The sequence below is a fragment of the Idiotropiscis lumnitzeri genome, chromosome 3, assembly GCF_059441095.1.
Source record: "Idiotropiscis lumnitzeri isolate Australia: NSW breed Sydney's pygmy pipehorse chromosome 3, RoL_Ilum_1.0, whole genome shotgun sequence".
Classification (NCBI taxonomy): domain Eukaryota; kingdom Metazoa; phylum Chordata; class Actinopteri; order Syngnathiformes; family Syngnathidae; genus Idiotropiscis; species Idiotropiscis lumnitzeri.
Genome location: NC_142393.1, coordinates 27677482 through 27704635, shown reverse-complemented (window position 1 = coordinate 27704635; position 27154 = coordinate 27677482). Strand labels below are relative to the sequence as shown.

The 27154-nt window shown below is 41.1% G+C and overlaps 1 protein-coding gene across 7 annotated transcripts in view; it reads right to left on the bottom strand.

The window, feature by feature from the left end:
- zranb3 (zinc finger, RAN-binding domain containing 3) overlaps window positions 1-27154 on the bottom strand; it is a 77234-nt gene that overhangs the window by 30692 nt on the left and 19388 nt on the right. For all 7 annotated transcript variants that reach the window (XR_015842414.1, XM_088289115.1, XM_088289113.1 and 4 more), the window contains exons 8-14: window positions 21562-21696; window positions 14190-14309; window positions 11164-11283; window positions 10868-11047; window positions 7543-7713; window positions 5206-5668; window positions 2090-2386 (exon numbers count right to left, since the gene is read on the bottom strand). Coding sequence is in view for 6 of the 7 variants with exons in the window: in XM_088289115.1 (XP_088145241.1) it covers window positions 2090-2386; window positions 5206-5668; window positions 7543-7713; window positions 10868-11047; window positions 11164-11283; window positions 14190-14309; window positions 21562-21696 (1486 nt within the window). In the remaining variant the exon portion in view is untranslated. The remainder of the gene's footprint in view (window positions 1-2089; window positions 2387-5205; window positions 5669-7542; window positions 7714-10867; window positions 11048-11163; window positions 11284-14189; window positions 14310-21561; window positions 21697-27154) is intronic.

Sequence of the window (27154 nt, the reverse complement as noted above, 5' to 3'; positions counted from 1 at the left end):
CATCACCAATGGGGGACAAATGGAGATGTCAAGGCAAGGAAGTAACATCCACCCATCCGTTATCTGTTCCGCTTCTCCTCACAAGGTTCGCTGGAGCCTTCGAGCAGTAGGCGGGGTACACCCTGAACTGGTTGCCAGCCAATCGAAGGGCACACGAAGAAACAACCATCCATGCTCACACTCACAGCTGGGGGCAATTTAGAGTGGTCAATCAACCTGCCATGCACATTTTTTTTTGGAGGGGGAATGTGGGAGGAAACTGGAGTACTCTGGGAAAACCCATGCAGGCACGGATAAAACATGCAAACACCACACAGGAAGGACGGAGCCGGAATCGATCGCACGACCTCTGCATTGTGAGGCCATCGTGCTAACCAGCCGGCCACCGTGCCGAGTAAGTAACAAAAATGATGGTGTTCCAGAGAGACTAAAATAAGAATCTGCACCAACGTAAAATCAGTCCTGCTTTAGACATGGAGAGCAACAATGACAATGACTGCAATGCAAAAAGTCAAAACTATATAAACCGAAGGTAAATCCAACCTTAACATCTACTGGGCAGAAACTGGGCAAGCAGCAGTCTCGGATGAAATTGGAAGCTGAAGCTGACCGTTTGAAAATTGGTATGAGACATCACCAGTGCACCGGTGCTTCCAGGTAAAAAGTCCTGCTGCTAGTGAGGCCTTACCAGAGCAACTTTGGTGGACTTGCACCAAGCGGACTGGAAATGTTCAGAAGTAGCTAGGTAGCAGCAGCAATGATGCGGACAAGGAAATGATCTCTGCAAACAAACCAAACCAATACGAGGTGGCGTGCCAATTTTTGATGATTGCACTTTATGGACTCATGTGCAGCATTCTAAGATCCACGAGACAATGGAAATAGAATGATCACAAACACCCCTTTTAAAAATAGGAAATACAACAAAAAGAGGATTCAACAAATTTATCGTTTTCGTTTTCAGAGCAGATGTTGTATTCCAGAAAAGTGGGAAGTCAGTGTTTTCCGACTTCTGACCAGCAAAAGCGCACTGGAACGCTACTGAAACTGGGAAATTGGAGAAAAATATCAACGCCAAATTCACAGTTGCTTCAATCTGTCACTCGGCGACGCCCAAGGAGACAATATATTTGATCTTTGATTATTATTAACTTAATTCCGCTATTCATGATCAGACGTGGAGGTCAAAATGTGTTTTGTGGAGCAAAACTAAAAACAATTTATGACGATCAGAAATCTTTGCACATTATTTTCGCCTGGAACGCATAACATCAGCACACTAGACTGTAAAGTAGCAATCCTATTTGTTGCAATCAGTGGCAGGTTGCACTGTGTAGTGCTGTTATAATATCACACTACTTTTGTGGCAATCATCATTCACTTTCAAAGTCAGTGTGAGCTGAACTATTGTTATTAACTGTAGCTTTGGAAAGAATCCAGACTTTTGACTGCAAAGTGCAATTGCTGATCACATCAGAATATAAACCGAGAAATTACGTCTTCACAATCAGTTAAATATAACATCTTGTGCACGAGGCCCTTAACTACATGTCGTGGTACGAGACACCATTGAACTGGAAATTTGTTTAGTCCCATTCAGTGAGTCATGCTGGGTTATACGCAGAGTAAATACAAACATGAATGGACAGACATCACAGTATGTTGTTAACATGTTGCTGGGTCAATGCAGTAGTTTTACATAATGAGACACACATTTACATTATTGCAATAATAATCATGATATTTATTAAAAAAAAGAACAGCGTCGGACACTTTGTTCCTTGATGGTCACTGACTGCACCTCAAACTTTGCATGCACTTTTCATGAGGAGCAGATTGTGTGCTTTGACAAGATTTACTCAGGAGATTAGTGAGACTTTACTCAATATCTCCCTTAACTTCCTGTGAGCAGAACTAGGCAATATCCCAAAGAAGATATGCATAATAATATGAAGAATAACACCCGGCCCCATATGGAAAGAGATATAGTTCCTTATTGGTTTGCAGCGATGAAATTAAAGAGCATTATTTGGGCAGCACCGGCCAATTTTCACAGATATGAAAAGGAGAAGATTGCAGGTGGGATTACCGTGAGTGTGGTCAGGGAGGACGCAGCTGCCGCCACCAGTGCCGCCGCCGCCGCCACCGCCGCCACCTCGCTTTCCCGCTGATTGTTTGCCTTGGAGCTGCTGCTTGTCCCCTCCCTCTGCATCTCCTGCTTTCTGTTTGTCTTTCGCGGGCTCATGCTCCTCTTCACTCTGTTTGCCTTTGCTCGATTTGGTGGCGTGGGATTTATGCCAACTGAGCTCGGGTTCTTGGTCGGAGCCGGACGGGATATGACACGCCTGCTCCTCGGCTGAGGGAGGTTGCTGAGGCCTGTTGGGCTCTGAGGCAGAACAGGCAAAAGGACAATGGTAAAAATATTTTGTTTAATTACGCATACATTAAAGAGCTTCTGTAAATTATTCCAAGTGTGACCAAGATTCTGGGCCCAAGTATATCTCAATAAGGGATACAATGTGTGAGATCAAGTTTGACCGAGGTGTTGAAGACATGCATGGATGAAGAGACATTTGTTGCCTGACGAGGTTAACATTTCCATCCATTCAAATTCTAAAGTGTGTTTCTTGTGTGGGATGCAGCCTCTCCAAGATAACTTTGGGCAAGAGGCGAGGCACTCCCTAGACTGGTCGGCAGCTAATTGAAGGGCACAAACAGAAGTCAGCGTACAAACTCCACAAAGAAAGGCTGAAGCCACGATTCGAACGGCAAACCAGTGAAGCTAACGTGTTAAACACGAAGTCACCGTTGAACGAGTCAGTACAGTATCCAAAGGAAAACTACCTAATTAAATTACACATACAATCAGAATGTTTATCCGGATACCATAAAGAGGATTGATCATACGGTCTATTTAGGTGCATGAGAAAAATCCTTTTCAACTGTCCTGCCTTTAACATTTTCTAACTCGTTTCTGCAGCAATGTGTTGGATACTATTTTCGGAGAAGGTGAACGATCATCATCCCACATTGTTCTCCTAATTGCTCTCCTGCATTGCTGTGTGTGCAATCAACATTAACATAACAATCCCAGTAATTGCCGCATCTGCGCAACACTCTACCCAGGTGATCATGGCAAGCTGGGGGAGCTCATTTGGACCTCCTTTGAAATACCAAACTTGTGTGATTTGACTCGGCAGAGAGGGAAAGAGATTGGGCAGGAATTGGAAGACTGTAAAAATGTTTATGGAGGCAAGGATTATACACTAGCCATTCAAAGATATAAATTCACAGAAACATTAGGACATAGGAAACTATCATACACTTCAACATAAATGAGTAATCACCCTTTGAAAAATAAACTTTTATCCATTTCTCAGCGAACAATTTTCTGAATTTTGATAATAATTTGACTTGCCAGCAACTCAATGCTTCAGATTTTATTTTCTATTAAAATTTTTAACTTTCATTGCTGAGCACTTGTTTTTAAAAATGGTTCTCTTATAAATTTGTTGGGTGGTATACTTATTCATGTTAGAAAGTAATGTGAAAGAAAGAAATTGCAAAAGAATAAAAGCCTTGTTTGAAACCGCGCCACATTTAAAAGATTGTCTCTCTCTTGCCGATGCATCCAGAGGTCCCCATAGCTCTGAGTCTGCCTTTTAGTTAATCTTGCAGATGAAATACGAACATGAATTTTTTTTTCATCACACAAATTAAAATTGCATCCTCTTGCACGATTTGTAAAGTTGAGGTGCGAAATCTAACAAGTCGTGAAATTCATGGGCGCAGAGATGGGTTAATTAGTGATCCTTCCTCTCTGTGACTTGTTTGTTCAAAAGGCCAGCCCACAAACGACTTGCTCAAATGTCACACAATTCTCTGGGCACCTGGCCTCGCCACTGCCCCCCTTTGCTAACAAGCAGAGTGAGACCGCCAAGAGAGACGGCGCAATTTGTGTTGCGTTGCGCCCACCGAGGAAGATGTTAACAATGAAATCCTGCAGGGCCTTAACATGACTTTCCCTATCAAATGCTTTATTCAGTCTGCAAATGAGGAGCCCATTAGTGGCTTGATAAGGGTTGAAAGTTGAATTCACGCTAAAACACACATGACAAACACATGTGCGTTAGGATGCTGTGTGAAATAAGAAACAGGAAAATCTTTTCGTCTCCTGTCTGCAGGGAGCCAAAACAACTGTGGGCTGAAAAAAGAGATAACAGTTCTGGAAGCCCACATGATGTATAATAACATTCAAAGACACAACTAGGGCAGTACCATTAAATGCTACAAATGAGTTAAAAACAGAACAGAGACAGCACAAGATTCAGGCAGAACACTCTTCCAAGCTGTGAGACAAATTACCTGTTAAAGGCCAAAAGATGAGCTCTACTCTAAACATGTTATCATTGTAGTACTGCATGTCAAATTCCTTCCTCATCTTCCTCAAACAGCTTTGTTGGCGGTACATCAACAGCGGGACTTATTCTAACCTACCTGCATGAGACATCACATTCTGGCATCCGAAGTGGTCAGTTATGCGTGACAGTTTAATTAAAACCAAAACTCCATTAGCAACAATATCGCAAAACAGTGTTCAATTTGTCGTCAATTAATGAAAGCTGCTGTTATTGCCATCTGGAATCAGGTACATTTCTCCAGTCAGCTGCAAAATTGAGGTTTTCTACACTTTACAGGTGGCAGTCAGAGGATAAATAGATAGCTTGAACAAATTGTTAATTTAATACTGTGCCTAATGCAACGTGCGTGTGTGTGTGTGTGTGTCTCTCTCTAATAACTACACGGTGCAATTCATGAGGCATTGTGCTGCTTAGACGTTATTGCTGATGAGAAGGACCACAACTTCTCTGAGCTGCGCACACATGTAGCTCAGTCACGGGCTGACAGAAATCGGCAAGAGGCAGCTCATCTTCTCCCAACTTCTGCGCCAGACGTTAGCAGCCCTCGCTTGCTCCCTCGGCTTGACAGGTGAAAATTATACTGAGAACTTGTCATCAGCAGAGAAAGTGAGAGAGGGAGAACGAGCCACCCAATATTCTCGCAGTTGAGCTATTTCAAAATCTGGCAATCTTGCCTCCAGTCACACAACGTAGGCTGTAAAGTTGCTCAAGAGTATGTGGAAGTGTGAGTGTCAAAAGACGTGACGGAGAAAAATGAAGAAAAAAAAATGCCAGCCATTCTCACCTGACGTTGATCCTGAAGAAGAGCGTGGCCATTCACACATCTCGCAGTAAGGCAGCAAGTTGCTATTCGAGTACGTACACGACCCGCAGGCCCATGTTTCAGTGGAAGGGTCTGACTCCAATAACTCCTGTGGGCCATTGAGGCAGGCTGGCCTGCTCGCGTCCCGCGTTAACCTTCGCGAGGCCCTGGATGCAGACTTTTGGCTTGGGCTGGAGTGCAACTCCCGGATCCTTTTCATCTGTGGGGAGAAGTCACAGTCGTCTGTGATGGACGTTTGAGAGCAGGACTCTTCTTTCTTTGTTGTCTTCATCTCAGAATTTCTTCCACTGCAAGCTGCAGAATTGTTGGTTTCTGAAGAGGTGGAAGAAGACTGTGTTTCATCTTGCAATCGTTTCCTCTTCTTCTCCTTTTTGGTATCCGGGGAGAAGAACTTGCGAATATCGTGCTGTTTCTCCTTTTCAAACTATGGAAAAAGAGCACTTGGAATCAATCCATTTGGTTTATGGCACTGGATACATTTACAGCTGTGATACATGACGTTTATGTTAAGCGTCCACTTAATTGTATCTATCCTGACCAAAATATGACAACACAACACTTTGATTTTTGCTTTGCTGAACTTAAAGATCGACGACTTTTATGTACACAAAAGGCCGACAAAGTCCAATTCAAATAAAGTTGTGACATTGTGTAAAAAGAAAATAGGACTCGCAAATCCCTTTCAACCAATGTTCAATTGAATACATTAAAATATAAACTATTTCATGTTCAAACTGATGAACATTATTATTTTTTTGCAACTATTCTCTCATTTAGAATTTGATGCTTGCTACATCCTTCAATAAAAATGCTGGAACACGTGACGTGGAAAGTTGCGGAATAAGCTTAAAAAAATACCTCTGTGGAACATTCCACCACAGGTGAACGGGTTAATTGAAAAGGTGAGTGTATTATTGGGTATAAAAGGAGCATTTCCAAAAGACTGTTTTTCCACAAGCAAGGACGGAGCGAGGTTCGCCACTTTGTCAACAACAACATGAGCAAGTAGTCCACCATAAGAATGTTTCTTAACAAACAATTGGATGGAATTTAATTTATCATCGAAATATTCAGAGAATCTGGAGCAATCCGCACGCAAGCGGCAATGCTGAAAACTAACAGTGAATAATTGTGACCTTGCAACCCTCAGGCCGCAGTGCAGTAAAAACCGGCATGCTTGTGGAAAATATATTAACGTGTGAGCTCAGGATCAATTCAGAAAACCATCGGCAGTTAACACAGCTTGTTGCTACATCTATAAACGCAAGTTAAAAGTGTACCAGGCAAAGAGAAAACCATATATCAACAAAACCCAACGACGGTTTCTCCGGGCCCGAGCTCATCTGAGCTGGACTGGCTCAAAACGGAAAAGTGTGCTGTGGTCTGACGAGTCCACATTTCAAATTGTTTTTGTAAATCTTGGACGTCATGGCTAAAGAGGAAAAAAAGGAGGGTTTAATAGTTTGACCACCATTTTCCTCACACAGTGCAATACATCAAGTTTTGATTGTGGCATGTGGAATGTTGGACCGTTCCGATTCAATGGTTGTGCGAAGTAGCTGGATATTGGCACAAACTGGAATATTGTCATATATGTCGATCCAGAGCATCCCAAACATGCTCAATTGCCAACATATCCCGTCAGTATGCTGGCCATGCAAGAAACAGAATGTTCTTTTTGGAGCTTAACATTTCTGGCATTTAATTTTCCACACTATGGCATCGCCCCCGCACCAAGTTTTTAGATTTATTACAGACACCCTAATACGGTGAAGATGGTGTACCGTGCGATTTCGATAGTTACATCCCTAGTAATAATCACGCTGTTTATTATCTTCTTAATATGCAATTCTTGTGAGGTGGATGGATTATCTCAGCAAAGGAAAAGTGCTAACAAGCACAGATTTAGACACATTTGTAAAATGTGTTTCAGACAAATAGGCCTTTTGTGTGCATATAAAGTCTTAGATCTTTTGAAAACAGCTCGTGAAAAATGGGAGCAAAAACTAAAGTGTTGCATTTATACTTTTGTTCACTATGTAAACAACACTTTGGTGCCACATAAAAACACAATAACCCGATGATAAAAGATAGGTATAGCAGTTTTAAGGCCACGTACAGCTTTTAGACTGTTGGTTAGTCAGACTCAAACATTATTTTCCACTCGGAAAATGATTTGTTCAACAAACATAGCCATATGAAAGTGTACAAGGGAACACATTTGGTTTAAGTTTTCTGTTATATCTTATTCAAACTTGAATTCGACAAAAAAAAAAAAGAACAATTTCACCATCTCACATGAGTGAAGTACATTTCCTCATCAGCGTCAAGTCCAGAAGTCCTCTCCAAGGCCAACTCTTTAGGTGTCCACGCGCTGGCAAAGTTGAGGAAGTCCCACCTGTCTTTGTCCCCCTCCTCAGCCTTCAGGTACTCCTTCCTTCCATTCAGAGTGCTGCCAGTCACGGTTTCCTTTCAAAGACACATTTTCCTGAGCTCTAAACTCTATTGATGTGCAGTGAACAGGCAAGCTCTTTTTTGTTATAGTGCACATTTCAAACCCAAAATGCTTTTATCATACAACAACAGCAAGATTTAAAAAAAAAAGTCCAGAAAAAAAGAACTCTCTCAACACCCAGTTAGAAATTAGTAGCAGTTAAAGAGGATAGCGTACACAAAATAGAAAATAACCATTTTAAATCAAACAGCGAATAAGCAAATTGTATTAGTCTCAGCTGATGTCAGGCAGTGCACTTCAAATCTCATTTCTTATTTTGTCAAATATGTGTGGAGCTCTGGAGCTGGAGCTCATCTGCAAACTGCAGGTATTCGCAGCACTTTAGGTTAGCCACATTTTGTCATGTTACTGCCTTAGTTCAAAATGTATTACATTGATTTTCATAATAAGGTTAAACTCTTAATTTGGTTGCAAATTTCCATCCATCCATCCATCTTCTGTACCGCTTCTCCTCACTAGGGTCGCGGGGGGTGCTGGAGCCTATCCCAGCTATCTTCGGGCAGTAAGCGGGGGACACCCTGAACTGGTTGCCAGCCAATTGCAGGGCACACAGAGACGAACAACCATCCGCGCTCACACTCATACCTAGGGGCAATTTAGAGTGTTCAATCGGCCTGCCATTCCTGTTTTTGGAATGTGGGAGGAAACCGGAGTACCCGGAGGAAACCCACGCAGGCACGGGGAGAACATGCAAACTCCACACAGGATGGCCGTAGCCGGGATCGAACCCACGCCCGATGCTGTCTCTCACTGTGAGGCCATCGTGCGAACCAGTCGTCCACCGTGCCGCCCTGGTTGCAAATTTCTTAAAATAAAAAAATAAATCACATGTACAAAAGTATTCACAACCATTGCTATAATGCTCAACATTGAGATTATGAGCATCATGTTTCCACTGATCATGTTGAGATGTTTCATCAATTTAAATTGAGTCCACCGGTGGTGAATTACGTTTACTGGACAAGCAGACACACCTGTTTAAATAAGGTCCCGCAGTTGAAAGTCGACGGTGCATATCGGAGCCCAAACCAAGAATGAAGTCAAATTAATTGTGATATAGATCTCAGAGACAAAATTGTCTTGAGGCAAAGTTTTGGGCTGGGATACAGACAAATGTCGGCTGCTTTTAACTCCATGATTGGCTAAATGGATGGTTCAGAAACACAAGCACTCTTCAGAGAGCAGAGCAATCAGTGGAGAAAAGACCAAGAACCCGATGGTCACTCTATCAGATCTCCTTGTTTTGTCTGTGGAAAGAGAATCTTTTTCGCCGCTTGATTAGTAGAGTGCACAGATATAAGCCACTCCTTTATGTCATCATTATGGGGAGTTGTGTGAATAATTTTGAGGGAAACATTTTTAGTACTTATTCCAACCTCTCCTTGGTTAAAGCCACATGGCAACTATCTTGGAGCAGCATGGCCCAAGGCACCTTGAGGGATTGTCAGACCATGAGAGACAAAATTCTCTGGTCTGAGGATACAAAGACTGAACTCTATTGCTTGATTGCCAGCGATTATGTTTGAAGAAAGGCAGGCACTGCTCATCACCTGGCCAAAACCATTCATGCAGTGAAGCATGGTGGCGGCAGCGTCATGCTGTGGCCATGTTTTTCATCAGCGGGAACTGCGACACTCGTCAGGATTTGGGGAAAAATTAATGCAGCAAATTCCAGAGACATCCTGGATGAAAAATTGCACCTGAGCCGCCTAAGCCTTGGACTGAACAACTCAGAAGATAGTTTAAAATCTGATCACAGACTGGCGATCTAAAACCTGATAGAGCTTGAGAGGGGCTGTCAGGTGCAATGGATGGAACTGCCCAAACGTAAGTGTGCCAAGCTTGTGGAGGCATATTTCAAATTAAAAAAAAAAATTTAAATAAAAAAATAATGGCTGCCAACAAAGGACTGTACTGAGCAAAGGTTTTGAACACTTTCAGAGCTCTGAAAATGTGTCAACTTCCAGATTTCTGTTTTCATTTCGAAACCCCCCCATTTATCTCAATGAAATGTTTTCTTCAAGACAATTTAAATATATAAAAAAAGACAACCCAAGTAAAAACTAAATTCAGTTGATAAATGAAAATCTTATCCATTAATGAAAAAATGAAATTGTTTCTGGCCCTGTGTGGAAGTGCTGTGAACACTTTACGGCACTACATATCCCATGAATACAGTGTGCCTAGCCTACACTATATTGAGATTTAGCATTCGCTTGTTAATCTTAATTTTTGACTTTTTAAAGATTACTTATTTTAATTCACTCGAATGTGTGAAAAGGGTTGTAAAAAAAAAAAAAAAAAAAAAGGCTGACCCTTGGAGGAACACTAGAGCAGATAGTAGACTCGGTTGTATGGGGCCAACAACTACGGAAAATTATCAGTTTGAGATAACAAATTTGAATAAGTTATGGGCAATGACTCAGACATTGACTCAATCTCTCAACCAGTGATAATCAACAGTGTCACGCTGTAATGAGATCAAGTAGAACCAAGATTGAAAATTTACCGGCATCACATGCCATCAAAATATTATTCTAAACCCTGCTGTTTTTGTACTGTGTCATGTGTGTGTCTGTATATATATATATATATATATATATATATATATATATATATATATATACGCACACATACATACATACATATGCACAGACACACACACACAAAGAAACACGTATGAAATACATTCAACAACTAGTAACACAAAAACACATGACATGAATAATGTACTTATAATTTCCTTAATTAAATGCATCGCGCCAATCAATGCATTCGGGAAATTGAGAAGATTTTTTTTTAAACAATATATTTTCAATTGACCCCTGCTATCATATTAAATCCATGTATAATTGCCGCACATTGAAATGCATTGTGCATTACATGTACTTTTTACTTTCTCGTTTTTTACTTGTACTATGCACAATTATGTTAGGGGCAAATTTTATTTGATGAAGTTTTACTGAAAAAAAAGTGAGGTGAGATGCCACATGTTTATAGGGCAGTCATATAATATTTCAAGGTTTTCCAAACATACAAATCGCATCGTGTCAAAACCTGAAGACTCAATCGTGAGGTTCTTAAAAATGCCCAGCCTTAATAAAGTACCTTCTTGTTGAGCATTGCCCACATCACGCCATCGAAGGTACCCTTAGCGATGAGATAGTGTACGTTGACAGACATTGTTTGCCCGATACGATGGGCGCGATCCTCCGCCTGCTTAATCTGTCCAGGGTTCCAGTAGAGCTCGGCAAACACCACGTGGCTGGCAGCGGTGAAGGTCAAACCCTGGTGAGGAGCCAAAATCTGTTCACTGACATGCGTTGGCGTGTCCTTAGGTGTGCGTGTGTGTGCGCGTGTGTGGAGTGTTTTGTGTGGTGTATGTGCATTCTTGTGTACGGTACCTGACCAGCTGCTTGGATACTGAGGATGGCCACTCTTGTGTCTGGGTCATTCTGAAACTTGTGAACTAACTGGATTCTCTCAGAAGACGGGACGCTGCCATCGATACGAATATAACCAGCCTGTAAAACAAAAGCAAACAATGCTAACTGCTTGTTCACCAAAGCAGATCAATACCGTCATCGGTCAACGTACATAGTAAATTAAGCCCAGCTTAACACGTGTGTACAGCCGGACTAACTTTTCATCCATTTTTCAATTTGCATACTTTTGATGATGTTGAAAAGGAAAGAAAGTAACTTGTGTCTGATGCATTTTTTTCTTATTTCTGACACTTTTATTCATGTCTAAAAGCTGGCTGTAGTTAACACACACATACACATTCACATTTTACGGTGTGTGTTTGATGTATCATTGTATCTGACACTGGGGCGACACGGTGGCCGACTGGTTCGCACGATGGCCTCACAGAGAGAGACAGCATCGGGCGTGGGTTCGATCCCGGCTACGGCCATCCTGTGTGGAGTTTGCATGTTCTCTCCGTGCTTGCGTGGGTTTCCTCCGGGTACTCCGCTTTCCTCCCACATTCCAAAAAACATGGATGGCAGGCCGATTGAACACTCTAAATTGCCCCTAGGTATGAGTGTGAGCGTGGATGGTTGTTCGTCTCTGTGTGCCCTGCGATTGGCTGGCAACCAGTTCAGGGTGTCCCCCGCCTACTGCCCGAAGATAGCTGGGATAGGCTCCAGCACCCCCCGCGACCCTAGTGAGGAGAAGCGGTACAGAAGATGGATGGATTGGATGTATCTGACACTAACACGATGTCCTTTGTGGTAGGCGAACATATTGTAGCGTCTACTAAGGATTAAGGAGGCATTAGTCAGTGAACTCAAATTTATTACCAGCCAAAAGTGTGCGTTTGACCGTTTAACGTCAAAGGAGAAATATCTCACCCATTCTCTATCGCAAATGGAGTGATACGTTCATGAACTGGGAAATACCAATACTCAAAGTAACAGAACATGACAACGCATGATTAAGTTCGTTGCCACGAAGGTAGCATACTACATTGTGCTCCTATTATTATTATTCACGTAAGGATTTTTTGGGTTTGGATCATGTGCATTGATTTTTAAAATCAATTTAGTACTAAATTATGCATAATAGTGAAGAAAAGCAAAACGTTTTGGATAAATGTTAAATCAAAGCAAAATTAAAAACCAATGCAAGTGTTTATTTAGGTTCTCTTGAGCACGGTGCATTTTCCAGTTTCCTAACACACTCTGATTCCACTACATCTTATGTTTGAAAAAAGGCTTGGTGCCCAAGAAAAATGCAATTTGTTTTCAAGTAATTATTTTTGCATTCATAGATGTTCAAAATGTTAAGGCCACAGTACTGCCTTCAATTGAAATTACGACATCATTTGTACACATCTCAGAAATGCTGGTACAAGCTGCAAAGTTGAATCCTCCATCATCTTATTTATTTGTACATAATTAAAAAAAAATGGCTATATAAGAGCAGCTGCTTGCTGGTGTGACATACCGCAATTTATATATGATGCGATTAGTCGACTAATCGCAACTACTGTTGGTGATTAGACGACTACTAAAACAATTGTTTGTGGCAGCCCTACTGTGGACTCATTTGTGCAAAATTAATTGTATGAATACATCGACAAAATGTAATTTGGAGTCATTGGCCTAATCATTTATGAGAGCATTTTGTAGGATAGTATGCCATAAAAAATGGACATTCAAAAAGAAACTCTAATGTGTTCAATGTTTCATGTCATGTTGAGAACCCTATTTAAAATACACGTCTTTCATTTGATAGAATGTTCATGTCATTTAAAACACTAGCATGCAGTCCACTAGCAATGGTGCGCCTTTTTTTCTATTAATGCACGGGGAAAAACACGCTCACGTAATTGGAGAGAGGTCAGGTGTGAGAATTGTGTTCACCCATACGGTACTTGATTTGAATAAAAGCTCTTACAATTGCAAAAAGGTGGTTTGAGCTGGACAATGCAAACAAAGGGCAGTTTATTAACATGTACTTCGTATTAGGGACATTTCTGTAACAGACGTGCAAATGAACAAAGCTGAGTGGAGGGCCTGGGATGAATTAACAGCGGTAAACAGTATTTTTGTTCCGCCAAACAAAGCGAGCAGCAGCTGAAGGTCTATTCAAGCGCAACTTGGCTGAGTTGCTAATGCACCACAGCGAGTGCTATTTTCTTTTGTTTGGATTCTTGGGTCATGTGGAGCTGCTCCATGTTCACACTGTGCAGCTCCAACATGCACCGTAAATGTAAGTACAGTATCATGAATGCTTGGCGGTGGCTCAGCAGGAAAAAAAAAAAAAGAGGCCAGTTTGACTCCTCCTGACTAAAGGTCACAACCAAGGATCTTTGGTCTGCTTTTAACATCTTCTCAAAGCCACAAATCACTCCGAAAACAGCCCGCTATTCCAAAACCTGTGCTTTTCTCTGACATTTGGGTTTTCGACATAAGCGCATGCACTTAGAATTATCAAGCACAACCCCAACCATTGTGCTACAAGGATAAAGGCCTGCAGCAGCAAGGTGCTATTTGGGCCATGTTGCCAGACCAAGGAAACAGCCTCCACTGCTTCTCATTAAAATCTTTCACAGAGGATTCTTTTTTAAGACCCACTGTATTAATTGGAGGGTGCGAAAACAGCGGAATGAGCGCCTCACAGCGGAAGGTGTTATCACACGTTGTCGTGAAGAAATGCATAGATCCAACACCTCCTCGAACTATGCCGCACACACAATCTTGAACCCTCCTGCTTGTTGCCTGCGTTGATCTAAGTGATACCGTTGGTTCCGACAACTTGTGAATTACGTCTTAGCAAGAAGAAAAAGTTTACTTCGTGACTGAAGAAAGTATGCCTTCTTCATCATCAAAGTTAGACTTTACGATGGCGTTTAAAAGCGCCCGTAAACGGAACGTGATAATTATAGCGATAATAGCGACTACATGGGTGATGCTGACCTTACCTTGGCCTCAATGACAGCCTCGGTGCAAGCTTGCAGCATAGTGAGGTGGTGGGCAAAAACAAGGAACTTGAGTTGCTCTGCCTCCAGCATCATTTTGATGTAGTCTTTCACTGCTCCAGCCTAGCGTTACATGAACACACACACACACACAGAAATAGACACAGATTAAAGGGAGCCACAGAATCTATCAATCTACTGGTGGACCACTCAGGAAGGAATTGGCAAGATCAGGGAGGAAGTCAATTAATCACAGCAGCATCCTCTCTGCGTGATCAATTCTCGATTGAATGCCAAGAGATCCGGACTTAAAAAGAGAGTGAGAACACAAAGCAACTGCGAATCAATACCTTGCAACTCAGAGATATGATTGGTGTTCCGTGCTCAGCCAGAGATTACGGGGGGAAAAAAATTAAGCTTCAGAGTTGTGTGAATCCAGGAATGAACACATTACACAAAGATTACAATTGGAATGCCGTGGCATGACCTTTAAAAGATGATGTTCCAATTAAACTTTGGGCACATTCCAGACAAAATTCCAAATGTTGAAATGGGTAAACATGCTAAATCACAAATGTTACAGTATGTCATTTAAACCAATTTTGCTCTGCAAGTGTTGATGAAAGACAAGTAAGGCGAGTTTCATGCAGAACTATTCAGATTTTATGACATGCTTTTTTATCTTTTTTTTTAACTAAATCTTCAGACATTTACAGTTTTATCTGTCAAATTGCCACTGGTTAGTATTTTAAAATCTTGTTGTTCCCTTGAAAAATTCAGAATCCTGCACGCTAATTGCATGTGCAGGCAAAGGCTCCCCAAATGAGTTACTGTTTTCCTCCTAAAACGAGATAAAGAGCGAGAAAGAAAGACAAAGAGCGCTCACATTTTCTGGCAATGTGATCCAGGTGGACTTGGAGTGCCGTGAAAAAGTAGCCCTCCCTCTTAAATTATCTTCTTGCATAGCTTCCCCACTTAAATGTTCAAGATCATCAAGAGTCAATATCAGACAAAGGTAACCAACATAAACAAAAAGTGTCGTCCTTTAATAGAGATTTTATTTAGCGAAAAAAAATGCTACTGGGTGCTGTGTGAAAAAGTAGTTGCGCCCCCTCATTAAATTACGAACGATCTGTGGTATGGATGAATGATACAAGGTGTCGGTATTGTGTCGATATCAGCCTTATTCCAGTGTATCGAGGTACTCATGACGGCGGTCACGGCAATATTTGTGGCCGGTTTACTATCAGGCACTAAATGGTATAACAGACAGAATATATGACAAATTGAACTGGAGCCATGTCAATTCTCTTATTGATGCAATTTCTGAAAGAATATTTATATTCACTGGTGCAGTAAAACCTCGCCACTTCACGTTTCACTTTTTTTTTGCAGCTTCAGTGTTTTGCATTTTCCCCCCCAAAAATATTCATACCACAGAAGAAAAAGAAAAAATACATACTTCCGGAAGAAGTGCGTGGGTTTCCTCCGGGTACTCCGGTTTCCTCCCACATTCCAAAAACATGTATGGTAGGTCAATCGAACACTGAATTATCCCTTGGTATGTTTGTGAGTGCGGATGGTTGTTGTTCTTTGTGTGCCCTGCGATTGGCTGGCAACCAGTCCAGGGTGTAACCCCGCCTACTGCCTGTTGTCGGCTGGGATAGGCACCAGCACGCCCGTGACCCTTGTGAGGAGAAGCAAAACAGGTAATGGATGGATGTATGAATTAACTTAAATTTAACTTAAAAAGTTACATCTGAAGGACTTGTGTATATGAATCTCATTTTTATATTTTTTGGTGTGAATTTGTTTGATTGTCTGATTTGTAGCCAGGAGTCTGTAATTCAACCTTCTTTCTGACTGTGGTAAATGCAGAATTACCAGTGCTGCGCTTTTCCATTTTTTTTTAATATTGCAGATAAACAATTTGGATATTACTCGGGTCACAGCTGGAACATGTCAACACTGTTTTTTTTTGTTTTTTTTTTAAAAAGCGGTATAAAATTGAATTTAGGCTTATTAGTGAATTTATTGGGACAGCTAGCAATTGACTACAATTCATAGTTAGAGTGTACAATACATAATGATATCAGGAAAATGCATAATTTCTTATTGTCATATAATTATCCAGTAATTTAACATGATTATGGTGACATTCACTTTCTTTTAAACCCATTGCTATTATTTACAATTCTATAGAAGTGTAAATAAGAACCCATCATCTATATGTATCACCATAAACTACTCACCATTAAGATTTTAAATGAATAAATACTGAAAATAAATAATGTTCATCATGTCAAGTATGTGAAAATATGATTTCTGCCTTGCTTAAGACATCATCATAAAACCGTTGGGAAATGCAACACCACTCCAGTCATGAATGAGGGAAATTTATAGTGTAGGTGTTGATGTGATGGATTTCATAGCGTGTGAGCACATCTGTCGGAGATTGAAGATGAGGAAGAGCCGGGAAGATTATCAACGAAGGAGTGGAGCAGGAATGAAGGAGGGGAGACGACCATAAGAGAAAAGCCCCTTATGTTCTACGAGTACATTGTTTTGTTTTGTTTTTACATTTGAATTGTTGTAAATTATGTAATTTACAGTATGTTTATTTTCAGATTTATGTTCATTATATAAGACAAAGCGGTTTGTTCACCATAGATCATCTATTGCCTCCTGCATCTGTCAAAAAACCAGCATTTGTTCATTAATAACTGATGCACACTTTACATTTTTGTCAACTCTATCCGCCATATGCTTTTTTTTAATAAATAAAGTTTATTCAAATTTATTTCCAGTATTTTATGACATATAAGAGTAACTAAAATCTGTTCAGATATATTTCAGACTTTGGAAGCCGCTCCTTCATCTTCAAATTGCACACTTTTGAAAATGTCTGACGCAGTCTGACGGACAAATCAAGAACTAAAATGAAACAGGATTACTTTTTCAAAAAGTGCTATTTAGAAAATGTTCCGCTATATAGTTAAATAACTAAGCTTTATCTAAACCACTGGTGTCAAACGCTGGCCAACGGGCCCAATTTGGCCCACAGTGTAATTATATTTCGCCTGCGACACAATACCAAATGACTACTAGTTTACATTCTATGATAATAGCAACATTCCAAATGATTCTAGTCATTTTAAAAACTAGAAATTGTATTGGATTAAAAAAAAAACACTTCTAATAAAAATTTTCCCCCCCAAAAAAATCAGCATTTATATATATTTTTTTTTAAATTAAATGCTGGCCTGCGGCTTTGTTCAAGTTTGACTTTTCAGCGCACTGAGTATTTGAGTTTGACACCCCTGATCTATACAAACATATGTAAATCCAAATAATACCAAGTGCATTAAAAAATAATTTAAAAAAACTTCTTTTGTCACTAGAGAATGAGTGATTTAAATGTATTTGATGGTCTTGATGTTCAAAGTGGGCGGCACGGTGGCCGACTGGTTAGCACGATGGCCTCACAGTGAGAGACAACATCGGGCGTGGGTTCAATCCCGGCCATCCTGTGAGGAGTTTGCATGTTCTCCCCGTGCTTGTGTGGGTTTCCTCCGGGTACTCCGGTTTCCTCCCACATTTCAAAAAACATGCAAGGACGGTTGATTGGACACTCTAAATTGCTCTTAGGTACGAGTGTGAGTGCGGATGGTTGTTCGTCTCTGTGTGCCCTGCAATTGGCTGGCAACCAGTTCAGGGTGTCCCCCGCCTACTGCCCGAAGATAGCTGGGATAGGCTCCAGCACCCCCGCGACCCTAGTGAGGAGAAGCGGTACAGAAGATGGATGGATGTTCAAAGTGAGGAAACTTTGCAAAAAACAAAAAATCTGAGGAGGGTGGAAAAACACATACTTTTTGATAGCAATGTACATATATGGAGTAAGAGCTATCTTCTATCATTCGTGTCCATCATTTTTTTTCTTACCCTGCTTGCACACTTTTCTTCTACGCATATTCCTCCATCCAGACTTCTGACACACACATTACGCGTAAGATAAGTCTGAGTTTGCAAATACCAAGCGGTGTGATTGACTGAATTCTGAAGCTGGCTGTAAATCAAGGAGCCCAAGAGTTTTTCTGAGACTCGTGACTATCATTGATACCCATGAGGAAACTACAGCACACCTAAGCATGGAAATACCTTCGATAGCTTAAGCTCCATCAAGCAGTTAGGACATTAGAAGAACGTGATTTTCAAAATTCAGTTTCAAATAAATCCAGGAGAAAACAAATTTTATCAGAAAACTGTGCTTATGACTCAATGTATGTTAGGAGGCTCATTAAACATTCCTTGCACCACGGACGAGGTGAGTTGGACATATTTTGGTGAGCAGAATAAAAACTAATAATTGAAGTTCCAACTAAACATTGCGCCATTAAAATGACAGTATTTCTTGTAACAGCAGGAGGTCTGTACTTTCAGAAAACTCCCAAGGCTTGATTTCAATGCCCGCAGCAGCACCATGTTTTAAGAAGAATAGCTCTTTGCAGTTGGAGGTGAAATCAAGTCAGATGGTGCTAATAAATATCACAGCTAAAATGCTGCAGTAGGTGACTCAAAGCGCCTCTTTGATCAGCAAAAAAATAAATAAAAAATACCACTTGATCGGTCTCTTCCCATATATTTGATCACTTTCTGCAAGTTGCTTACAACGTGTGGCACTGGAACAGAATTTAAATTCAAAAAGTGGAATATTGGAATTTGTAATGTTCACCGACACGCGGTTCTAGACTTACGACAGTCTCTGGAGCATGTAAGAGAAAAAGTACCCAGTGTGTGTATCTGTCATGAACGTGCAGCAATGACAGACTTAAAGTTGATGGGAGAATCTGCGCGGCCAGAAAAGTATACAACTGTATGCCTTTCTAATTTGAGCACAAGGGAGAGCATGGCTCTAAGCCACACAAAAAACACAAATAGACTATATAAACAACAATGCGGAAGCACTTGAGAGCCAACAAGCAAATTCCCTGAATCCTAAAAAAACAGGAGCGAAAAGAGCACTGGGGCAGACTCGCCACCAATGATAACAAACAGACAAGACAAAACAAAAACCATTAACTAAATACACGCAGACTAATGACATTATGAATCCCACATGGAGGATAATATATTATAATATAAAATATAAATATTTGGGCCTCGGCAGATGAAGGATGAGTCTGAGGTGAAGACACAGGTAAAACTATCGAGGGGAATGATGAGGAAAAAACACAAGAAGCAGAAGCTAAGTGAATCACGTTAGGGATAAAAAAAAAAAAATTACAGTCCAAATGAAAACAGCCCAAACAACAGATTCAACACAGTATCCTGCTTGCTTCTGCTCAATCTGTGACCTTGACTGACAGCTTGAAGTTTATAGTCTAAGGAAAGGTGTATTGCTGAGTTAACTGTAGCCTGCAGGTATCTTGTATCATTTCACTGCAAGATGCGGCCCCGCCATCACCCGTGGTGATGACTGCGGCTGTAGCTGGGATGTAGAAGTGCAGTGCAAGTGTATCATCGTCAGCATCTGGGCTCGGCTCATTTCACTGTTGCGGGGCAGGAGGCCTCTAAGAATAGTGCCAACTAGTAAGAATATTAAGCTTTTTATTTGAGTCAAACATAGCCCATACCGGACAGTTAAGAAGATGTTTCAGTGATGTAAAATCCCACCTCTGTAAGGAACCTCCTGCGACCTGACATCTTCGGCAGCCGTGACACCGGCTCTGGCAGGAGAACCTCTGCTTTGACTTGCTGATATAATTAGTTGGTGCTCCAAATAATAACTCACTTCACCAGGTCTGCTGACCCTTTTCTGATCGGGGGGTCCTCATTACTGACAGCTTATTTATGCTAGATCCTTTCCGCTGAGTTTAATTAGTGCACAAACTTCCCAACTGTCTGAAGCGGGCCGTTAGCTTGCTTTAAAGTCCGGCATCAGAGCTGTCCTCTCTAGGTAATTGGGAGCAGATGCTTGGCGGGTAAAGCAATAAAAATACCCCAAAGAGTTTTCGGCACCATCGTGGCCAGGCCGACTGGCAGGCAGGCAGGCAGGGGCCATGTTGCTCGTCAGAGTGACATAAATGTGATATTTCACTGTTCTTCCCCCACCCGAGGATAAAAAAAAATCCCCTAAAGTATAGAAAGTGTGTCACGTTGTAACAGCAATAGAGGACACCAAGATGGCACTCGGTCAAGCACAGACCGCTGCCAAAGCAAACAATCCGAATGTGGATTGGAATCAAACAGTACACCTTAATAGATACCCACCTTCTGCATATGCATATATATTCACAGATAAATTTAAAAAAAATGGAAAAAATATTTTATGGCCCTGTCAAACTAACAAACAAACAACAGCTTAAATGCATCTGCTTTGAGATGGCTTTTGTCATGTAAGGAGCACCAGCACTGGGCTAAATTGAGCAGAATCCAATCAGCAAACAACATGAGGTCCAAAACAAGATACAAACTCAGGGTCGTCGAGTAGCGACGATGATTGCATTTGGTGGTTATCTCCGGAGTTTGTAAACCTTGGGGCCATGCGTCTCACGGCTCAGGTCAATGAGCTAATTAAGAGAAACACCACTCTCAAACGTGGCAGATGCTATGCTTGCTGCAATGTTTACTTCGCAACAAGGGAGGTCGACAGGCTGCCATAGCAAGAGGATCACCACAAACCGGGAGTACAGGAATGGAACGCTGCGTGTATCCAGCCGCCCTCACCCATTGTTTATTTCCTCCTCACTTCAAACTGAAAACCATTGTTTCCATAGCAACACCATTACAGAGGTGTAATGGTGTTGGTGCAGGGTGTAATCACGCCAGGTTGGACGTGACTAAATAATCCTATAGTTAGAACCTCCGGCTTTGTCTAAGTGCTTTTCACCGGCAATCATTAAGTTCTGTTTCCATGGCGATGCTCTGTCATGAGATCTCACCAAGACGGAGCATGAAGTCACCCTTTTTCTTTAAGATATTCTTCCACTGATTTCAAGTGATATTCTTTGCAAACTCTCAGCTTTCAGATGGTTGGCATAGTTGGAAGGCGCATTTTGATGAATCTAGTTGGGGAGGTGTTGGTTTGTTGACCTCTGTGCTTCAGATGGCACTAATGATGTGATGGCGCAATTTTCACAGCATGTTCCAGTATTTAAAACCACAAGTTCTACTTTTGTGTCAGTGAAGTTTTAGCCTGATTTGATTGCACAAATAATAAAGTATTTGAAAAACAGATGCAAAGATGGTCAAAAAAAGAAAAAAGTGTAGTTCATTAACATCAATTAAAAAGCTGAAAAAAAATCTCAAGCCAATCAACACTAAAGCTCTAACCAGATAAAATGGAAGGATGTCTTCCAAGCAGGTCTCCCATTACCTTGGCAATTGCTGTTTGCTTGTACATCTGCGTGATAAGGCTCATGACCTCAATGAAGGGGTTGCTGGTGGCGACAACCTCCGACCCACATCCCTTCATCAGGCTCTCCCACTTGGCGAAGCTGGCTGTGGCCTCCTGCGAAACAAGGAGAGGGCAAATTCTTGAGTTCTTCAACATCTTTCGCTTTCTATCTTTTGGAGCGATAAAGGGCAAAACAATTAATGGTGCTGCTGGATGTCCTAGTTTTCCTGGAAGGGAAGAGAAAGACGGAGGGGGAAAAAGGCAGAGAATTCCCAAGGATGCCTCCCCCTCCCGACTGGGCTAACGTGTTAGGTGGGTCAGGAGCATCTCCCAATTATAGCGGCAATGTGACAAGCCGGGGTCGAAGATAGAGAAGCAGCCAGGCTACAATAAATCAAAGATGCCTCGTGTGCTCTCAAGGTGATTGGCGAGGAGTATTTAAAGCAAGAGAGGAGTGTGTAGCAGTGGGAGCGGCTGCCAGCAGCATATGTGACCTGCTATTCATAAACAGGTTCTGTTTATCATAACAACAGGGCAATGTGTGGTTGCTTAACAGCAGGGTGTCCTACATTATATTGTTGCACTATCTGGGATTATAATGCGCCACATGATGTAGAAGCCTGACAAAAAATTAGCATGGCGTATTGAATCACTGCAATTTCATTACATGTCTATGCAGCATAGTTTTTGTTGGGTATTGTGTTAGTAATTCTCAGTTGAATCGCAAAGATCACGCAAAACTATGAACGCGGTCCGAAAGTGCTGCATGTCAACTATAAGGCGAGCTCGGGGAGGAAGAACAAATTGGCGGTGGATAAATGCAGCACAGACTTATTAATGTGCACATCCTGTGAGATTTCGAAGCAGCATTTTTGCACTGTGTTTTCAAGACAATAAACAAGTTTTGTTTGGAACATGAAAGTATTTCCACTTAGTGAAATCATTAGCATTTCAGTAGAACTTTGTCAAAGTCAAGGACGACTGAATGAATAAATGGGATCGTGTTGCACGAGAACAAAGCAGCGTTCCGTTTATATTTTCTTGCTCAGATGATCTACTCTGCAGCACCTGCATAAACAAGGGTTTGACAGTCTGCAAATGAGTTTTTATTCTAATTATAAATGTTACATTCAAGCTTAACAACCTGCTGTTTGAAAAATGAGTGGCTAAACACTCCGCCCATGATGATAGTCACTTGACCAGCACAGACAAAAAGGCCAGGACTAAAAATGTAAAGGGCAGGCGGGGCATAAAAAGTGTCTGGCAGTGGAAGATAAAAGCCATCATTAGGGAGTAAAATGAGATAGGAGGGCCAGGGCCTGGCTCGTAAGTGGCCCTGGAGTACACATTTTTTAAAGGGTATTGGGGCCGGTGGGTGGCAGTCTTGGGTTGCGGGGTCTATCACGTATTTGTTTTTGTTTTTTTTTAATTTTTACATGCTAGTAAGCCTACGTCATCCTTTTCCATCATTAGCTGGAAAATTCTATTTTGTTATTTTTGTATTGAAAAACACGCTGAGATTCATCTAATAACCAAAGGGGGGGGGGGGGGGGTTGGCGGGGGGCAGCTGCAGCCACTGAGACAAATGATCTGCTTCAGACAATTTTCAATAAGGGAGCCGCTCAAGAAAAGCTACAAAACACAACAATAGCTTCTCAGCGTCTACCTAATTGGCACCTCTATGGAGAAGCATTGACCACATTTAGCCACAAAATAAGCATTCAGGGAGATTCAGGAGTAAAAATGCAGCATAGTCACTTTTATGGGTAGCGTTCTTATTGTTGTGTCACTCCAAGAAAAGGGGCTGAGCACATAATTGGCACCAAAAGCGCTCATTTTGTGTTTCTGTACACTACTGCAGAGGGGATGTGAAAAAACTAAGAACGCTGGTGGGAATTCAATCGCCGGCCTCCAATATACAAAATTCAAAACTGATCTCAAATAATGACATTAAATTCAGTCAGGGTGTGATTCATCTCTTAATTCATACTGAAAACTTTGATGTCATCTACCATGATATTAAAAGTAGGGATGTCCCAAAACAATCACGGAATTCAAGTCAGATTATGTGGTTTTCACCTGATGCTGGCAAAACCATCAGTTTTCTTTTCCTGTCTTTTTCATTTTCTGAAATGTTATAGGTAAAAAAATAACCACCTCACCAAAATATATAAATATCTTGTCAAATCAGATGAGTAAAATTTTACATTACACAATGTGAGGTTTTGTTTTGTTTTTTTTTGCTGGGGAGGTAGTGGTCAGGATGACAGGAAAAGCCACACGCACACGCACACACGCACCCCCGCACGCGGACTCTCACACTCATGCACACGCACTCGCACGCACACAAAGAAACAGGCACACACACATATCCATGTGCACAGCTCTCCCTCTGCGCTACATCAAAATGGTGTTTAGAGCAACAAGGAGACACAATCAATGTTTAAAGACTGAGAGTAAGACAAAATCTACTTCTAAAATAGCCTTAAGTCTGCCTTGCCTGCTAAAGCTGCCTCTAAGAGGTCAGAGAGCGATGTACAGGTAGGTTAGCAATTGTGGCACGTCCAAACGCCGAAACTTCAAATAATAGTTCAACAAGTGTAAACGGTTGACAAGAAAGTTTGTTCTCCACTGGTTGAATTTAATGAGGTCATGAATAGTGACAGAAATATCGGCCCAGATAATTTTAGTGTCCTTTGGCATCGGCTTGATTTATTAATCCAAGGGCCGATACACGATCAACTGACATTTGGCTGCGTAGACTTAACAATAAATAACCATTCTGATGTTTTGTTAAAGGAACATGCATAGGAATTAGTGCCTTTTAGTGGTGAACCAATAGAATGCAACGACCTAAGTTCAAAGTGTATGCATTTTGAAGCATGCACACTAGAGTGCCTCAGTGACTGCTAAGTTCTTCAGTAGAGATGAAAGCAAAATAGCGTCACAAACAACTTCTAGTATTCTCTCAAGTGACAAAGTAAGTGCATTGCATTTGTTACACATGCTGTAGACAATGATCCAGCAAATTTGTTATCGGGTTATTGTCTCCTGCTCGTCTCCGTAGCAGAAAAATGGCGCCGTCCCGTACGGGGAGCTGCAAGATTATTTAAAAACGTGTACGTTGATGTGGACATATATTATTATTATTTTTTACTTTTGGGTGGGAGTGCAGCGTGTGAGGCAAGCCACACCAACTGTCTGGGTTCGAACTCATTGCGCGGCTTGGGGCAGCTTCATTCTTGAAAGACAACTGAACAAGGATGAATCTAAAACTAATAGAATTACTTGTCTTTGTTCTTTGAATTACTGTTTAACTTTGTTCCTTGTGTTGTTCACTGTAAGGAACTTTGCTTCACTCTAGTTTGTAATATTAATTTATTTTTATTAATTGTAAGATGTTATACCTATATAAATACGCCATACTCTGGCTGATTTTGTTTAAATGATTGATGTTGTTGTTTTGTTATTACTCAAATGTCATATAGTGATTTTGTTGTCAAATAAATTAACATTTATTACCAAAAATAACTGAAAAGTACTGAAAGTTTTGAGGTAATTAAGCAGCTTTTGAGCATGGAGTCGCTGAAGGGGAAAATGCAAGGAGAGGACTTGAAGGAACAGGTGCGTAAACGCCACATCTGACATATTAATTGACACAAACATAGTACCTGATGAGAACCATTTTCCAAATTTGGAAAGCGCAGTCTGCTGTGCACACTGTTAAAAATTGGGTTCATCATTATTTCTGTGTGCTCACTGTGCAAAAATGTTTGCACACTACATACAACGCTTTAGTATATCAGGCCCAAAAATTCTATCCAAATATTCCTGCCCCAGCCCTTATATCAAATTTTAGATCCCACTGTGACTGCAAGTCAATAAATTTGCTCACCCCTGGTCTAGCCCCTCCTTCAGCCGCCCACCCAGCAAAGTTTAAAAGTTCACAAGTGAGTAGCCCTTCTGTTCCAACACAATTCCTGCTCCCGTGTTTGTGCTGCAGCTGTAACGTGTGTGATTGTGAGGGCAGGGAAGCGTGGGGAGAGTCTTTCAGCTGCTTGCGCATTACGGGTGTTTTTGGAAATAATCACTGGTTCACTGCGACCGTTCGGAAATTTATAGCTTTGCTCAAATTTGTCGTTCGACTATTCAGAGTACACAAAAAAAAAAAAAAGTGCTAGGCACTAGGCGTTCAGACTGCGGACATGCTGCGCCAGTGATAGCTGCATTTGGATATTAATGAGAGCGGAGGGCACTCGACATCACCGAACACACCCACTCTCAAGAATAGTGCACGGTTGTTAGAGTGGATTTCCGAACATGCCTTAGGTTAGGGTTAGTTAGTTTGTAGTCCATATTAGAAATAGATCACTTTGTATCATTATTATTATTTTTTTTTAAAAGACCGACATTTCCCCCCCAAAAAACCTCCCAATCGACAATTGTGAATGTTTTCGAAGGTGGTGAATGATGCGTCAGAGTTTGTCAGGGTTCGTTCAGCGTTGCAAATGTTCCCCAAACATTTACCAGATGTTCGTCAACAATTTTTGTGATTTTTCTTGTCGCAAAGAAATTTTGGACATGTTCTAAAATTCCCTTGCGACAAGAAAAGTATGCCGACCATTTGGCGAACATTAGCGACCTTGATCTAAGCCTGACAAACCCTGACGTGAACGAGCATTTTTCTACCTTCAGCTGCAGTCGGAAATGTTCAACCCTCAGTTGGGATAGGGGTTTAAGTATGGAGGCTTTAAAATAGTGTGCAACAACATTCATCAATAACAACAAGGGGGCCGTACAATTTGGGCATTTTTGGCACACTGAGCAATGCACATGTTACACATATTACAAAGACATAATCAATTGTCCACAATTGGACCGTGGAGTCAAGATCGCTCTATAAGGGCAAATATATTGAATATGCCTGCTGCGCACCATTAGTATGGTTGATACTTTTATTGAAAAAGCAGAGGAAACCTCACAAGTAAGTGTAGTAGTAAAAATGTATTTTTTTTTCTCAGCTCCCCCACATATTGGACAAGCTCCTCCTTAGCCTGCGGAGAGAATAAATCCCAGCACCGTTCCTGGGCCCAGGAAATAAAAGATACACAATGCACTATACAACTATATGAAAACACATTTTTGTAAGGCATCCTGCACATTGATTTGTATTGCGCTTAATGTTAATATTCTATTAGTATAGATGTCATGGCTATAGTTTAACCATTTGCTGATAGAATGCTAAAAACCCAAGATTTCAGCAAAAAAATGACCTAAAATATAACATGTTTGAGATTGACCAATACACATTTTGAATTGTTCAATAGGTGTGGCATCAAATTTAGAGCAAACAGAAAGAAACAGAAAATAGATTGATTTGTTTATTTCTAGTGTTACAAAAAGCAATTGTTAGTGAATTGGTAGACTGGCCCATATTTCATGTACATTTTTCTATTAACTTGAGACTTTCTTTTTTATGCATTTCCCAAGGTATCGGATGAGGACTTGGTGTCAGCAGATCTTTAAAACCCGGATGCCAAAAAAGTGCCAGGCCAATCAGATCTATCATATT